Raw genomic sequence first — 18,025 nt, forward strand, 5'->3', positions numbered from 1 at the left:
TGAAGTGTCACTTTAGATTTATCACGTATTTGAGAAATAACACTTTCAAAGCATCCGTTAATCAATTTTGGCACAGAATAGAAAAGTGTTGCGGGTATGTACTTTCGCATTGCGTTTAACGAACCTTTTTTTAGAATCTAAGGGTCAAACACCTGACCATGCTGTAAATAAAAAATTATACCACTTCACTTGAAATAAAATATATTTTTGACTGCAGGAAATTAAATGTAACGCTCAGAGGAAAATGATTTTAGTTACGAGTTTTGAAAGCACTTTATCTGTCAGTTTAAAATTTTACGGGTTTTAACATCGTTTGATTTTCAAAGTTGCAAATGTTGTCAAAATAAGAGAATAATAATTGCAGAGACTGAAATTGCTTGAAAGCAAAAAAATATTTTAAAGAATGTTTGTGTTGATACTACTGTGAGTTTAGAATTTAGAAATTTGTTGCATTATATATAAATTATATCGAGGAATGATTTATTCATAATTATACACGGAGTTTGCACTATCGCATAGTGAGATTATTAAAATGACGCTAATATGAGATGAAAATACACCTATAGGTCTTTTGAAAACATTGAAAACATACGAACTAGCTTGGCGAGGAGGTAAGGCAGCAAATTGTAATTATTAATGACTAGCTTGTCCAGTGGTGTAGCCAGGGGGCGCTGGCCCATGGCTTCATAAGCGCGGTTTGTGAAAATCCTGAAAATATATTTCCAGATCAATAGGAAACATCTTTTGGCTATTATAGTTTTTTTTTTAAATATATTTTTCACTTATTACACTCAAACTTATTTTCTGGCTGCACTACTGAGCTTGTCTGTGGAGTTATTCTTCAACATATAGCATGATATTTGTTGTGCTTATATGATTAAAACACTTAGAATTAATTTGATTTATCAAATAACAGAAAATTCTCATTGTGGGGACATTTGAATGAAAACAAAGACTCACTAACACCTATTTATTTATTTTACACATTATTTTAATAAATATATGATTTGTTTGAAGGTTTTGATAGAATTCGCAGTCGGTATGATCATACATTTGTTTATATTTAATATAATCAGTAAACTATGACTAAGTGATATTACCATATGTTTCTACTAGACTACAGAAGGTACCTTGGAGCATAGCGTTTGTCGTCAATGTAAAGACTGTCATAAAAAAATAAATGTTTCTTCCTCTATCCACATTTAGTGTAGCTTTTCCTTGATAGAAGTGACCACAGACAACATGTTATGGAATCTGAAAGAGAAAAATATGTTTAGCTTTTTATAAAAATGAGATTTTTTCATGCGTAACAACCACCAATTGTTACATATTTACAACGCTATTGTTCTGGTGCATATACGTTATTTTTATTTTAGTATTGGCAAAGTTATCATCAACAAGTGTTTAGTAACGCATAAAAATGATTGGCAACAACTGCACTCGCTGTTTTGCCAAATTTTAATTATGAGGAATTATAAGTGTCGAAAATTTACTTACAAAGCTTTTAAACTCTTGTTTACAGTTTATTTCAAATAATAATTAATGATAAAAAATATTGTTTACCTGAATCTGTTAGCTTTGGAAGAGTTGACGAAAATCTGCCCTACTAAGAAAGCAGCTAGAATGATTTTGGCGGTATTAATCCATGTGTATGCATCATTATTATTAATATTCCTTTCTAAACCTAGAGCTGGTGTTTCTGTATTCCTCACGGAGTCCCTTGTTGTCCTTTGAGAAACAATTTTTTCGAAATATCGTCTAGAGTCTGCCGTAAGTGGATTGTACCTGTCAGTAATTTCTCTCCTGGAATTTTCTTTAATATCCCTAGCGGAATTTGTTCTATGGGTTAGCCGAATATCCCTGGAGTTAATATTGTCTTGGATGTATCTAGTGGAGTCACTTCTAGATAACTGACGGTTATCGATCAAACGATTTTCTCTTGAAAAGTTACGAGTTTCGGAAGCTCTTCGTTCAGCAGTTTTTCCTTCACGTCTTTGCAAAGAAATTCTGTCTTCGGAAGTTCTTTGTAGACGATCGGTAGTTTTGATTGTGTTCGAGAGACGGTCCTGTCTTTCAGAGAACCTTTGGTCACGACGTTCAAGGTTGAACTGTCGAGTTTCTCTTTGAGATTGGTCTCGTGTGCGATCTTCCCTTGCAGACCGATCGGTTAATTTGCGATTGTTTTGGATTTCCAAACGATCTGTAGGATGAGTTACACGGCGATCTTGATTTGTAATAGTACGTCTTTGGAGGGGACTTACTCTAGAATTCACCCTTTCCAAGCGTTTTGGAGATGATCGTCTTTGGTCTATGTTGCGAATCTCAGAGGTTTTGCTGTCACGATTTTCTACAGAACGTGTCTTCAAGAGATTTTCTCTAGAATTCATCCTTTCTAAATTACCAGTAGCAGTAGATGAACGCATTTGATCGATGTTACGTTCTTCAGAAAACGATCGCCTTTGGTCAACGTTGCGTATTTCAGAATCTCTTCGAACACGATTTTCTACGAAACGCCTTTCAAAAGATTTTTCTCTAGAGTCTATCCTTTCTAAAAGTTCTGTAGATGATCGCATTTGGTAAATTTTTCGTTGTTCGGATGAACGCCTTCTATCTACGTTGCGAATCTCAGATGTTCTGCTGTCACGATTTTCTACAGAGCGTGTCTTCAAGGGATTTTCTCTAGAATCGATCCTTTCCAAACGTCCAGTAGATGAACGTATTTGGTCAATGTTACGTTCTTCAGGAAATGATCGCCTTTGGTCAACGTTGCGGATTTCAGAATCTCTTCGAACACGATTTTCTACGAAGCGCCTTTCAAAAGGTTTTTCTCTAGAGTCCATCCTTTCTAAACGTTCTGTAGATGATCGCATTTGGTTAATTTTTCGTTGTTCGGATGATCGCCTACTGTCTACGTTGCGAATCTCAGATATTCTGCTGTCACGATTTTCTACAGAACGTGTCTCCAAGAGGATTTCTCTAGAATCCATCCTTTCTAAATTACCAGTAGATGGACGCATTTGATCGATGTTACGTTCTTCAGAAAACGATCGCCTTTGGTCAACGTTGCGTATTTCAGAATCTCTTCGAACACGATTTTCTACGAAACGCCTTTCAAAAGATTTTTCTCTAGAGTCTATCCTTTCTAAAAGTTCTGTAGATGATCGCATTTGGTAAATTTTTCGTTGTTCGGATGAACGCCTTCTGTCTACGTTGCGAATCTCAGATGTTCTGCTGTCACGATTTTCTACAGAGCGTGTCTTCAAGGGATTTTCTCTAGAATTCATCCTTTCTAAATTACCAGTAGCAGTAGATGAACGCATTTGATCGATGTTACGTTCTTCAGAAAACGATCGCCTTTGGTCAACGTTGCGTATTTCAGAATCTCTTCGAACACGATTTTCTACGAAACGCCTTTCAAAAGATTTTTGTCTAGAATCCATCATTTCTAAGCGTTCTGTAGAAGATCGCCTTTGGTCTACGTTGCGAATATCAGAGGTTCTGCTAGCACGGTTTTCTACAGAGCGTCTTTCCATAGAGTTTTCTCTAGAGACTATCCTCTCTGAGCCTTCAGTAAATAGTCTTTGGTTTAAGTTTCGTTCATCAGAAGCTTTTCGATCTTGCACAGAGCGAACAGATCGGCGAATTTCAGTAGATCGACGGTTTTCAACCAACCTGTCAGATGGTCGTTCTGCGACTTCTCTGTTATTTAGTTGAGGCAGCCCTGTTATTCTTCGAGCTTGTACTTGCCTGTCACGAACTTCACGACGTTCGTTTACAGTTTCTTCTTGTATTCTTTGGATACTGCTAGATCTTGATTCAGTAGCCATTCTTCTTTGATTGATGCGCCGATCTAAGTCTTCAATTTTCGAGTTTCTTCGGTCACGGATATCAGAAGACCTTTCTAGTGATCTCTCATCGTATTGCCTATTTCTGGATATCACAGCTCTGTCACCAGATCGACGATCTTCTAGTTGCCTTTGGCGGTTGTCTTTGGCAATGGTAGATTCAAATGATCGTCTGTTGTCTCTAGTATTTTGGATGTGTGTATTTCTAGTAAAAAATTCACGGTTGTTATTATAGTCTGTTCTTACGTCTACTACTGACCGCTGTAGTCGTCCAACGGACCTTTCCCTGTTCTGGATATTGTCAGGTCCTTCAATGGTTCCAGTCCGGAAGCTGCGGCGGTCGTAGAGGCGTTCTGCATTTCCGTCTTTTTCGTTGATTACTCTGTCGATTCCGACTCTCCTAATGGGCATGTTTTGGGATTGTTGCAGATCCATGGAATAGCGGTTTTGGATCTTCCGTGACACTTCATATTCGTTTTGGGTTTCTCGGAAAAAGCCACATACGTTGGTCGTCAAAAATAGTAAGAGGAGTATAACGGACTTACTGGGTGGTATTTTCTTATACTGTATCATGTTGGAAGGAAAATAATATACTATTTATGTGTTCTTAATGCCTTGTATGGTTTACTTGGTGTACTTGAATGTTACTCGATGGAATTCGGTGACTTTCTGAGATGTTCCTCGAAGAGCTCCGTATTTATACTCGCCAGAGGGTCATTTCGTGCTTGGTTGGGCTTCAATTCGTTTAGAAGCAATTTGTAGCAAACTGTGTGTGGTCTAATTTAAATTTAAGTCTAACGGATAGGTTCCCATTGTCGTTTATTGCGTTATTTTCTACACTGTTAAAAATTTTGTGCTCCACTACAATATATTTATATAATAGTAATATACCTATATTGAAAATATTGCACGTAAAAATTAACAGACCATAATGAGTTCGTTGATATTCTTACCATTATTGATTTCTAACAAGGACAGGGAATGAATAAACAATAAGTCTCCAGTGTCGTGTACAGGGGTATCGCATAACATTTTACCCACCTTATCGGTTTTGCCTATCTATGAAAATATGTTTAAATGAAACACCCTGTATGTTTGGATTACTCTCTTTTTTCTGATTACATTGTCAAATTTGTCTTGGAACCAGTGCAAGGGTATGTTTTCTTCTCTTCAATTTGCTAAGCACATTTCTCTATTTCATCCCGTTATACTCTAAACGGTCTGTACAATGCTCCACCAGTCGTTTCGACGTTACTATACCCTTCATTGGCCATTTTGTGGAAAAAATACTATTGCTACTACTAAGGAACTCGCACAAGAAAAGTAAAAACCTATTTTGAAATTTTCAAACATTACAAGAGACATTTATGACAGATGTTGTCATTTAATTACATTGTTTCAAGGCAATTGCAGAGGTGATTTTATTTTTGGTTGGCTTTTGTCGCTTCATCAATGAACAGAGAGTACAGATATGTTTTTCCATTGAAAAACATATCTTCGAAGACAGGTCAATAATAAATTAGTTATTTTTTAGATTTTTAGATCGTTTATATTGGTTACATTGTTTAGATTGTGTTAGATTGATTAGATCGTTTTTAGAAAGTGTTTTTGCAGTAAAATTGTTAAATAAACAAAATTTAAAATTGTAATTGCACTGTTTCCTTTAAATGCTTTATTTTGTTTATCAGTGTAGTTGAAAATATAACATTTAAACAAATTTTTTTATGAATTTACAAATTTAAATGCCTTTTTGTTGAAAAAGGTTGGCTTTAGAGATATTAGCAAGGTATACCTCTTTTAAGCAGAAAAGATGAGGGAAAATATTTTTCCCGCCCAAAATGAAATACACCGTACCACAAAAAAGTTTTGGTAGTTTAAATGCGTCCTAATGGTCGCTTGTGGCGCCCTCTAGAAGAAACAAAGAAATCGTCTATAAATTCGAATTTCTCATTCCAACAAACACCCGGATACGAAACTTCACAAAATTAGCTCAAAGTAGTTAAAAAATATTAAAGAAACTTAACTTTGATACCCTGCAGCTCCGTTATTATCAATTTTTGGAACTAAGGCATGTTTAGTTAAATCGATTTATTTTGAGTCGTACTATATCTGATGGAGCATTGTACAGGCCCTTTAGAGACACCCTGTATAGACTAGTGACATATTCCAAGCAACTTTTTTTTATTATTTCCTTCATTGATAGTTCCAGCTTAGTTGAATATTTGTACAAATTGGATTGTATAAATGGTCAGATCTCTTTTGTTTGCATTGCTTTCAGAATCCCCCATAGAAAAAAACACGCAAAAGTCAAATTGGAACTTTTTTCACAAAATTATACCCTCATTAAAAAAACTTTAAATATCATTTATTTAGAACACCATTTATTATTATACTGTTATTGGGTTGCAATGTTACACCCAGTATATTACTGTGAAAAGCAGATCCACAGAATAATAGTTTTCTATTCTGGGGCAGAACGTCACTAGAAACTTTAAAAAATATTAATACCTAATAATTAATGGAAAAAATACATATGAAAGTCATCTCATATAAATTTTATTAAAAAAAACTAGTAAAAACAATTTATAACAACTCCATATAAGCAATTTGAAGTATTAATACATATATTAAGGGCGCCTCTGCTGAGATTTGGGGCCACCACTGTCCTACCCCACCGATAACAAGCGTGGACACAATGAGATTACCGAGCAATAAATTCAAGTTCCAGGAATATATGCCATGCCAGGGTAATCGAGTAATCTATTCCTTTACATCCATTTCAGGAGTTTAATAGAAACCCACTGACACATATGGTTATCGAGTGGAGTGCAGGCAGATTCAATAATGGAAGGGCTTATCATTGGTTTGCCAAGCTAGCCAACTTAGGTGAAAATCACTTACCGATCCTGTTTCGGTATAAATGGATGATACACTGTTAGAAATATCGTTGTAAGGTTATAACCTTTATTTTTAATTTATTAGAATACCTACAATAAATATTCTACTAAAAAATTTAAAAGTAAAAATATACGGAAGTGATAAATAGGATAATGTAACAGTTTTAATAGAAACTGAGTTTCTAGTTAAAATTTTTAAAACTTATACCTACTGAAAATTTGCGAGAGTATGTCTGACAAATTAGGGAACTATGTTTGAAAAGATATTGACCTAAATATAGTTTTATCTTTATCTTTAACTAGGACAAATGTAAATTTAGAATTATTTTTGTATAATAAATATTATCTTTGAAATATGTCCGCTTTCTAACTTAGGTACAATAAACAAATTTGTAATACGCGCTATTGATTATTTTGTTTTAGTTTATTCAAGCCAACATGAGGGCGCTGGTATCCACTGATCTCTGGAGAACTGTCATCAAAAGTTATGAAATGTATACATGTTTTGTTGCCTGTTATGTTTTGTGTTTCTCAATTATCTGCTATTCTCTAAAAGTTTTGAAATAATTAAGAAAAAACTGTTCTTTTTGAAAACTATTAATCTGATTTCAGTATTATTTGAAACTTAGAGCCTTATTTTGCTTAGTTATCCACATATTGCTAACAAAATAAAGCACATCATTGAAATTTAAACTTTAAAATGTAAGTAGAAAAAGTAGTTTTTCTTTTATTTCCTTTCTAAATTTCCTCTGTTTTTAACACTTCTAAGTATCTAATAAACACATAATTTAATTTATAAAAGTTTATACACGCTCAAAATTACAAAATAACATACGAAGAATTTTATTCTATTCTAGTATTTTTATGCTTTAGGGCAGATAAATTGGTAAAGTGTCCATTCAACCCTTCACATGTTTTAACAGAAGACTCTTTGCAACGCCACATAATACGCTGCATGGTGAACTATCCCTCTTATGTGATTTGTCCTTATAATGCACTCCATCGTTTCAAGAACAAAGATTTGTTATGTGACCACATGTTGGAATGCGAGTCAAGAGAAAAGAACATCCTATTTTATGAGAGTAGTGAAGTAAAACCGCTAGAAACTTGTATTCATATACAAGGTATCAGGGATTTTAATTTGGCAGAAGAAAATTGGGACGAAGAATAACAATTTTTTGTAACGCACGTGTTTAATAATTGGAATAAGCCAAAATAAATTGCATATTTTTTATTTCTCCGTACTTTATTTTTCAATATTAAAATAGTTGTGTATTAAATTAAAATAAAATGCATGTATGCTGCAACCAGCAATACAGCTGTACTTATAGGAGTGTGGCCTGATTCCGTTCATTTTAAGTCTGAATTGGAAAATACGAATTTCAAAAACTGAACAAAACGACCGTTTAGAAATTTAAATTTGTGTCGATTAAGATTTTCAGTTCAAATAATCAGTCATTAAATTAAAATAATAAATAAAGGCTTTAATAGTACCTACGTTTTCCAGACACTGAAGAAATACTGTTCAAGACTTTGATATTAGGAACAATTTGTATGTAATTCGTTTGCCGGTATTCATTAAAATGTATGTTCATGTGTATAAAATGTATGCTTTTAGATAATACATTCTATTATCTGGTTATTATACTTATAGGAATAGAGCATAGCTTATAAATTCAAATGTTATACCTCTCTACCCTAGGTAGAAAAAGGAAATATCTACCTACCTTCGATCTATTATCAGGTAAACTATAGTTTTGCCAAGTAAATTATATATTGATTAGAACAATAAGCATAGATAATGTAATTTCCGTGATACCTTCAAGTAATTTTCCCGTTTCAAAATAAAAGAGAAATTCACACGGCACCGAAGGTCAAGTATAAGATGACGCAGGCGCCGTGCGTACAGTTGGTTGGTTTTTGACAGATGTCTGCCTTCGCGGAATGTGCGACGTGTAAAATCGTGTAAATGCAGGTGTGAAGATGAAAACAGTAATAATACGAATAACAGAACAATTAGTTAACTTATTTTTTAGTTAATATTAACAAAATAATGGGGCTGTGGGGTTAAAGAGCGTCGTTTCATAGGACAATATAAATTAAATCTTGTTTATATCATTTGACATTTAAGAATATTAATTTTTGTGAGCAAAAATCTGTGATAAATAACTAGGAAGTGGCAATTTGTGATGTGTAGTGGATAGTTAAATATATTTCTAAAAAATGTTATATGGAAAACTGAGAATTCACACCTGCAGAGTGATACTCCTAACCTCTTTGGTTTGGTTTTTAGTTGATGTGGTTATTTTGTCTTTCTATTCAGAATGCCTCGGGGGCTCTTGCAAGAAAACGGACGACATAAAAGCCGAAGCACTAGGTGATAACTTCGACAATGACTACGACCAAAAAGAAGACCAAAATCTACAGCAACACGAAAGAGCAGGGTACAGTAAAAGGTAAATATAGTTTTATACCTCTTTTTTATAGTTGTAAATCCAGTGGGTATATTTAATAACTTGCTTTCCTTGCCAATTCATTGTCTGCTAAGTTTAATGTACTTTCCATATTTATTTTAACTTTTTTAACTAGGTAAGTACCCTTACTACAAATGATTATTGTTAATTTGGAATAACCAAATGAATTATACATAAAAAGAAATATAATCTTAGGATGGTAATTATTTAGCACCGTTTATCCGTATGTAAATTTTGTAGTAAATAATTTATATAAAATTCAATTAAAAACATCCAATTACCAATCATGTTTGCATCCAGTTTAATCTAATTTTATTTTATAAACATAAAATGTTTCATATTCATAACACGCCTCCTCATTTCCATATATGAATTAATTATTTATAACAGAAATTATTGCTGTCTAGGTATTATTAAATCCTCGGTAAAATCATTAATTAAAACGGATAATTATAGTCGAGATTCACTTAAATTGTTCGGAAAAATTAAGAGTGAAAAGCTAAACGTAAATCCGAATTTAAAACGGCTAGTATGTGTTTGCCAATTTTTTATCTTTTGGCACAAACTTTTAATTAAATTATCTGTTCGACAAAATAATGCCTTGTAGGTGTTTACGATTATCTTTGTTCTACACATGAGTTTTTTTTTTAATTCCAAAGTATTCCAATAGATTACCTAAGACTTATTTCTTTTTTAAAATAGGTACCGTTAAACTAAATTAAATATATATTTTTTACCAATTCTCTAATGCTCTTGAACATTTATCTATGTTTATGTGACTATCTATCACAGAATTAACAGATTTTACTTTGTACCTATCAAACATCAAAGTAAATTGATGATTACATAATTTATGTCCTTAATTGAGTGTCACGTTATAAAGTCTCTAATATTTGTATATTATATTTACATCATTATTGTATTTATTATATGATGAAGGTGGAATATATTTTGAAATTGAGGTGACTATCTACTATACCTATATTGAAATATTTTTTTATTTCCTTATGTCATTCTCCTAGTACTAATAATTCGAAATTTAGTTTTATGAGCCTAAATAATCTCATATGTACATATTTGAATGTAATATTGACTATTATACAGGGTGGTCCGAATTTTATGCAGGAAACTTCGAGGGCAGACATATCTTTTTAAAATAGTAGATGTTTGCCTTATAAACATACGTCCAGAACGGCCTCGTTTTAGATATACAGGGTGTTGAAGTTGTTAAAAAAAATAATTTTTTGTTTATATCTCCGGAATCATCAACCGATTTCAATAAAATTTAGTACAGATAATGTATGATGGTAGGCCTTGTATTCCCTAAAATATGAGCTCTAAAGATTCAACCAGTGGTGTACAACTGGACAGAGTCACCCTCTTTTTTATAAAAAAAAACATACGCCGTGTATTTTTTACAAGCTGTAGTAACGAATTTATATTTTAATGTACAAAATACATAAAAAAGGTAACTTGAATTTTTTCCCCTAAAGTTCACCGTTCTCAGTTATTCATACCAATACAATCCCCTTGTGGCAGACACTTCTAACCATAATATTATAAAAATATTTATGTTCATGCTTAAAAGTAAGTGCAATTTATAAGCACATCAACAAAATTCTTTACACCCATCGCTTTCATCTTTTTGGATTAAAACAATATTTTAGAAAATCACGACTAAGGAATGAAAGCCACAGAAATGAAATTTTAAAAGCATTTGACGACGATAATCGGTTAAGTACCTACACGAAGAACGTCTCGGCAACTTGGGGTGAGTAAATCGAAAATTTGAAAAGTTGCATGGCAGAAATCCGTACCATTTCCAGCCTGTGCAAAATTTACTCCCGGGAGATGCAGAGAGACGCCTGAATTTTTATCAGTGGTTGGTTGAATTCTTACCAGAAATACTTTGGACCGATGAGGCTACGTTCGCAAGGTGAATTTTCACAATCTGGATATTTGATCACAAGAAAATCCTCATGAAATTCGGAGTCATTTCTAAACTTTCTAGAAAATCATCTATTTGAATTATTAGAGGATGTTCCATTAAATATACGACAAAATAGCTGGATACAAATGGCTGGTGCTCCTGCGCATTTTAGGAGAATAATACAAGAATGGCTTAATGAAAATTATATGAGATGATAGATAGGTAGAAGACCAAATGCTAATGTCAACCATAATGGTGCCGAGGGTCCAGTGCCTTGGTCAGCCAGATCGCCAGATCTAAACTCCCTGGACTTCTATGTTTGGGGTGACCTACTTGAAAAGTTTACTCTACTCCAATAGATACTAGACCACAACTAATGCAGCGAATAGAAGACAGGTGTAATGAATTAAAAGAAAACCACCACATGATATTAGCTTCAATTAGTTCCATTAATAGAAAATGTCAGAAATGTATCGATGTGGGTGGTTCGAATTTTAAACAATTGCTGTAAATATTTAACGTTAATTTTGTTTCTTGTTTAGTTGTTGTTGCTTGGTAAAATACGTGTATTTTTATTATTATTTTGATTTAAATTGTTCTTATTTGTAAAGATAATGCCTCCAGGGAAAACTAAAACACACCAGGAACACTACCTCACAAGTGATGTGGAAAGAATTTTGTTGATGTGCTTACAAATTGCACTTACTTTTATGCATAAACACAAACATTTTTGTAATATTATGATTGAAGTGTCTGCCACAAGGGGATTATATTTCTATGAATAACTTGAAAATGGTGAACCTTAGGGAAAAAATTCAAGTCACATTTTTTACTTATGTAGTGCATTAGAATATAAATCCGTTACAATCACTTGTAAGAAATACAGTGGCGTAGGTTTTTTCAATAAAAAGGGGGGTGACCCCTGTCCAGTTGTACACCACTGGTTAAACCTGTAGAGCTCATATTTTAGGGAATGCAAGGCCTACTATCGTACATTATTTGTACTAAATTTTATTGAGATTGGTTAATAGATTCCTGAGATATAAACAAAAAATATATATTTTTTAACAACTTCAATACCCTGTTTCTCTAAAACAAGGCCGTTCCAGACCTATGTTTATAAGGCAAACTCCTATTATTTTAAAGAGATCTATCTGTCCTCGAAGTTTCCTGCATAAAATTCGGACCACCCTGTATATGTCAATTATTCAGATATATGTACAAATAAAAAGCTATAATTTTTCATTTCATACAAATTTTCCTTCCTCTTATTGAAGGATAATAAAAGAAAAAATCTTTACAGACATTTCCTCTAACTGATTAAATATTCTGTAGTGAATGGGAATAATATTAATATGCACAACTGCGTCCGTTTTGTAATATGTACTGCATTTTATACGTTTACATTGTTTATTTGTGTTTATCGTAATCAAAGTAAAACGCTTGTGTTAACAGTTTTTATATTTAAATTTTAATTAGAGGTATAAATCTAAGAAGAATTAAAAGAGCACGGACTTCTATGCTTTTTCATTTTCTAATACTCATTCTCTAATAATCTTTCATTCTCTAATACTTATTATTAGGATGTAGGTGTTATTGTACTACTTTTTATAGCATTAGTTATTTGCGCTTGCTAGGTAAATAATAGTTACTAACGGTAACACTTACCTTAATGTCCTCCATGAATATGCTTAGACATCATTATTATCGGTACAGCAATTCGTTAACAAATTTATATACCTACGTAGTTTTGGGTCATATAAAACGCTTCATTATCGTTTTTCGAGCCATGTAATTATAATTAACCTTCCCGACTTCCTCCTATTTGTTTCTAAATAATAAATCAATCAATCGCTTATACAGTTAAATGTCAGATTACATTTAATACATTCGATTTTTAATAAGAGAACTTAAGTAATTGTATTTCTTTCTCTGGGTACTTAGTTTTAGATACCACGGACTGGATTTTCGAGAAAAATTAAATGCATGAAACCACATCTCGATATTTTGATTCGTTTAAGAGATAGCTGTAGGGCTTTCTTCAAGTTGTGCCTGTTTTCATGGTGCACGATAACTTTTTGTTTGTGAAAATATTGGAGTTTTGTAAAGCAGTTTCCTGATTTCGTTTTTTGCGTTGAATCAGATGGCTGGCGTACGTGATATTTCTCCTCTTATTTTTCAATTACTTTTCGTTAATAATTTATAACAGAAAGTTTATGTTTTTTGAACTAGGATATGGTGTGTGTTTTAATTTACCTAAAATTTTGTTTGAAATGACGTATCATCGAGCATATCCTAATCGAGGGGGAAACGAGTAGGAAACCGCTGGGCGAAACCATCATTTGTACAGTAAAACACTCACGGGTTTATAGAGCAAGCTTGCCATTATTTGTCTTATTGTTTTTAATCTTGCTGTGAATCATCGTATATACAGGGTGGTCCTTAAGTAATTGTACATAGAAGTATGGTAGATTTGTGACTTTCGAGATAATCGAATTTTAAAAATCGGCTGCATAATTCTTTAATTCATTACGAGAAATAGTAACGTAGTAGACGGCAGTCACGAATGATTTTAACAGCTAAACATTCTTGTTTTCATAATCTATGATGTTTGAAAAAGTTTTAGTTGAATATTTCAGATAATTAAGAAATAGCAGAAAATGCCGAGACAATAATTTTTCTAATACAGAAATGAGAGATATGGTTATCTACTATTTACTGTCAACAATATTTCAACGGACGTGCTACGAAATGGGAATATTTTAGAAGATATCCAAACAGGCTGCAACCTAATCACCAAACATTTGAGAATCTATTTAGGAATTTAGGCGAAAGTGGTTTGTCCTAAACGAGATAATTTAGGCCGACCGAGAATCATTACGCCTGATCAAGAAGATGAAATTGGTTCACGTTGCAGATGATCTTCAAGTTAGTACAAGATGGTTATCTTCAGCTTTTGGAATCAGTAAAACTTTTAAAAAGACTAAACCTCGATAAACCATTTTACGCCTGTGCAAAATTTATTGCCAGCAGATTTACCATTAGATACCAATATGCAAGTGATATCCGAAATAGGCAAAATCTTGACCCCACCTATCTTTATTAGTAGAATATTATTTACGGACGAGGCAACATTTAGCCGCCACGCCTGGTATTTTTAATTTAAGAAATAATCATATCTGGGAAATTGAAAATCCTCATTTTAAAAAGAGAAATACATTTTCAACACGAATTCAAAATAAATGTATGGTTTGAGATCATTGGTGACCATTTTTTACAAAATGACTTAATTGATCTTTTGGAAGAATTGCCACTAAATTTCAGGCAAAATATATGGATTCTACAAGATGGTGCACCTCCTCATTATACGAGGGAAGTCAGAACATATTTAAATACCAACTTTCCTGAACGCTGAATTGATCGTGGTCATTTCCCTTGGCCAGCACGTAGCCCAGACTTTAATCCTCTCGACTTTGGCGTATGGGGCGCAATGAAACAACTTGTTTATAAAAGTCCCATAAATACTCGCAACCAACTTTGGGAAGAAATAAATGCAACTGCAGTTTCTTTTGGACCAATCATATTATTTAATATGAGGCCATCTTTTATGGAACGTATGGATAAATGCATCGAAGAGAATGGTGGATTTATCGAACACTTACTTTGACATAATTAATCTTGTAATGTTAGTTAGGTTAGTTTTTTCTTTTCTTAATATGTGTAAATTTCATTTCTAATTATGATTATTAAACTTATAATTTAACTGCTTTTATTTAATTTTTTAATTTTTAAAAAAATTTTAAATTTTTGATGATTCTACGTTAATATTTCTCGTAATGAATTAAAGAAGAATTATGAAGCCTATTTTTAAAATTCGATTATCTCGAAAACCGTTAAGTTTAGAGGTTGTTAACATACACATACACATACATATTTGTTCTTACAATGCCGTGCCTTTAATATTTTATTCCCAAAAGAGCGCTACCTTGATGGGCAAAAAAGTTTAGCGTATATTTATGCCACATGTGGTTTATGTGGCGCCCTTTAAAAGATACATTAAATTACATACCAAATTATGATTTCCCATACCAAAAAAACCCCAGTTAAAAATTTTTTTGTATAAATGTCCAAAACCGTTCAAGTTATTGCGAAAAATAAATTTTGAAATTTCACTTTTAGGGTGTTAAAAGTATCTTTCTTATTATCAATATTTTATTAAGGCAAGTTGGCTCAAATCGTAATATTTTAAAGTCACAAATCTACAATACTTCTATGTACAATTACTTAAGGACCACCCTGTAAATTTTTTTTCAAGAAGGAAAGCAAAAATCGCCAAACTGCAAAAGGCGACCAACGCAAGCACTTTTTGCTGGTTATTGTATATTTAAATTTTTTAAATTAAAATTTTTGTTTTTTTTAACAGAAAGATATCTTCCTGTTCACTTGAACTTACAAAGGGAATTATGGATGTACCTATATTTAAAAAAAGCGTATAATACTAAGACAGGAAGGGTATAATAATAATCTCGAAAGTAAATCGGTACATTAAAAACTGCCTATTTTTTTAAAACCAGTTAGGTAGTTGTAATTGCGGCTATTCCTTATATCGCGGGAGACACACTGAAAATATTTCGGTTTAACTTCAAGGTCAGCCTTTGATTTTCCCCAATTTTTGTGTGAATTCGCTGTGAATTCCCCTGACTCCCCATGAATTCCTGTCCTGTGTACACCATAACTCCCCCCGCGGTTTATCCCTCTGTCTAACATTGGAGATATTGAATTCTGATCTGAATGAACATTATATTAATTCTTATAAAAAGCTTGTAGGTGTAGTAGAACCCCGATTATCCCTGCTGTGCCTTGGAATTTGTGGTGACATGTTTTTTTTTGTGTTTTTGTTCATTAAAGACCATATAACATGTGTTGTACTAACGCTTCTAATCTGAAGAAGTTGCAAATATTATATTAGGCTATTTTGAGTAAGTCTACATTTTAAACTTACGTAAAATACGTCAGAAAATAAAGAAAAACAGAAAAATTAAACACGACCAAAATCATTGACTATTTAAAAAGTATAGTGCTTAGGTTAGGTAGGGTAGTTATAGGTACTTACAATAAATGTACCTAAATTGCATTTTCAATTATTCTGTGCATGTTTATCTATGTATTGCCCTGTTTCTTATGTAAAAAATAAATGTTTCGATTAGGTATCCGCGTTTTTCAATTATCCGTGCCCCGATTGATCCCATATAGCACGGATAGTCAGGGTTTTACTGTAATTAAAAAATAAATTGTTATAACAATTACGAAATAAACGTTTGTTACCGAAAGCAGTTAAGTCAATTACGATAATAATCAGCTACCAGGTAGATAGTAAAGTTGCTGATATGTCGTTTTCCGAGTCGTTTTCCAATTACGCGTGTTACTTTTATGAATAAGCAAGTGAATATATTATTTTAATTTGAATATTCACTCATATTTTCATATTGGTTGTAATAAAAAATTAAAAGCACTGTCAAATCATCTGCTGGTTTTCTACAATTTCAATTTCAACATCGTTTGTAGGTATACACCGAGGAGAAAACCACCCCCCAAAAATTTGTACACCAATTCTTCAAATGGAATTAATTTTTCATATTTTCCATTGTAATTCCACACAATACTTCCGACAATACTAAATAATTCTAATTTAATTCTAATAACTCTAAATAATACTAAAATAATTCTAGTATTTCTAAATAATACTAAAATAGTTCTAATAATTTTAATTAATACCAAAATAATTCCATTAATTCTAAATAATACCACAAAAATAATCATTTGTTAAGAACAATTTTTTTTATACGGATTAACATTTCTTTGACATGTGGAGAATAAAAACTGTGTATCATTATACATTTCATTTCAGTCCAGTTCAGTTAATGTAAAATATCATTATTTGTAAACTTTTTTGTGACTTAAATAGGTACCTATATATTTTTTCTATTTGCAATATGTATTATGATTTTTTAATTATGGACGTGGAAAATTTATAAAAATTGGTAGGTATCTTAATGTTACTTCGTTTTTAGGTATTCTCTTTACGTTGTTATAAAGGTTAGTTATGAAAATAGTTATTTGTTATTTCAATAAGGATGTATTTTAATTTTTTTAACGATTTTTTACTTTAAACGCATATTTTATGCCAGCAAATTTTGATAATGTCAAAGGAAATAACCGTAAGTAATTTCACGATCGATGTCTTCATTTTCGAGTAGGGATTGTTCATGTTTTTCAATATTTTTTGTTACAGGCAAATCTATAGTAAGACTTGTTTCATATTCTAGACCTAAGTTTGTACATCTATCAATACTTCATTTAAAGCCTTGTTGATTATAGGTACTCTCGATATCTATTGTTGAGAATTGGAACGAGTGTGCGAGCACAGATATAAAATAAGAAATGTTAGAAACGTAAAAGACAGTTGAGAGTTTTGTTTTTTTATTTTTTTTATTTTAATTACAATATCCAACGGGCAATGCCCAGTTACAGGATCAAGTTACAAACTAAAAAAATGTAATAAAATTAGGTGAAAGAGATAAAAACTATTCTTAAAACAAAATAAATACCACAAAACAATATTTAAAACAAACAGGGAACAGACAGATAATATTAAAACGCTATAAGTAATACAGTACAGACAAATGCTAAAACATACAGGGTCGAAAAATCTACCCATGGTTCATCGGCCGTTACGTGAGAGCGATAAAGAAACTCATAGAAATCCGTGCGATAAAGATGGCTATAATGAAGGCGTCTAATAGTCACCGCCCATTTCGCCCTTCCACAAATAAGATCCACTTCTTATTTAAGTCACTCCTTGTAAGACGTTAATTAAAA

The 18,025-nt window shown here is 32.4% G+C and overlaps 4 protein-coding genes across 5 annotated transcripts in view; 2 read left to right on the forward strand and 2 right to left on the reverse strand.

Annotated features, from left to right (window-relative positions):
* Window positions 1-1,018: 1,018 nt before the first annotated feature.
* On the reverse strand, window positions 1,019-2,402 carry LOC108908569. Its single transcript, XM_018712637.1, has 2 exons — window positions 1,564-2,402; window positions 1,019-1,254 (listed from the first exon to the last, which is right to left on the reverse strand). Exons 1-2 carry the CDS (start codon window positions 2,385-2,387, stop codon window positions 1,203-1,205), a joined length of 876 nt encoding a protein of 291 aa, XP_018568153.1. The 5' UTR covers window positions 2,388-2,402; the 3' UTR covers window positions 1,019-1,202.
* LOC108908559 lies at window positions 2,393-4,418 on the reverse strand. The gene is made up of 2 exons (XM_018712626.1): window positions 2,616-4,418; window positions 2,393-2,503 (listed from the first exon to the last, which is right to left on the reverse strand). Exons 1-2 carry the CDS (start codon window positions 4,416-4,418, stop codon window positions 2,393-2,395), a joined length of 1,914 nt encoding a protein of 637 aa, XP_018568142.1.
* A 2,827-nt stretch (window positions 4,419-7,245) lies between these two features.
* Window positions 7,246-7,976, forward strand: LOC108908567 (gametocyte-specific factor 1 homolog). The gene is made up of 2 exons (XM_018712634.1): window positions 7,246-7,444; window positions 7,616-7,976. Coding segments are annotated over exons 1-2 (300 nt in total). The 5' UTR covers window positions 7,246-7,442; the 3' UTR covers window positions 7,914-7,976.
* Window positions 7,977-8,672: 696 nt separating this feature from the next.
* Window positions 8,673-18,025, forward strand: part of LOC108908576 (polypeptide N-acetylgalactosaminyltransferase 5) — a 77,157-nt gene continuing 67,804 nt past the window's right edge. For both annotated transcript variants that reach the window (XM_018712647.2, XM_018712648.2), the window contains exon 1: window positions 8,673-9,198. In XM_018712647.2, coding sequence (XP_018568163.1) covers window positions 8,966-9,198 — 233 coding nt within the window. In that variant the 5' untranslated portion in view covers window positions 8,673-8,965. The remainder of the gene's footprint in view (window positions 9,199-18,025) is intronic.

The sequence above is a fragment of the Anoplophora glabripennis genome, unplaced genomic scaffold (genome assembly GCF_000390285.2).
Source record: "Anoplophora glabripennis isolate ALB-LARVAE unplaced genomic scaffold, Agla_2.0 scaffold309, whole genome shotgun sequence".
Taxonomy (NCBI): domain Eukaryota; kingdom Metazoa; phylum Arthropoda; class Insecta; order Coleoptera; family Cerambycidae; genus Anoplophora; species Anoplophora glabripennis.

Bases quoted from the DNA above. Each gene is read 5' to 3' on its own strand.
- LOC108908569 (XM_018712637.1), bottom strand. From the start codon at position 2,387: ATGAATTCTAGAGAAAATCTCTTGAAGACACGTTCTGTAGAAAATCGT. The intron at 1,255-1,563 runs GTAAACAATATT...TTTCTCTTTCAG, and splicing joins TCCAAAGCTAACAGATTCAG to ATTCCATAACATGTTGTCTG.
- LOC108908559 (XM_018712626.1), bottom strand. From the start codon at position 4,418: ATGATACAGTATAAGAAAATACCACCCAGTAAGTCCGTTATACTCCTC. The intron at 2,504-2,615 runs GTAGATAGAAGG...GGCGTTTCGTAG, and splicing joins GAACATCTGAGATTCGCAAC to AAAATCGTGTTCGAAGAGAT.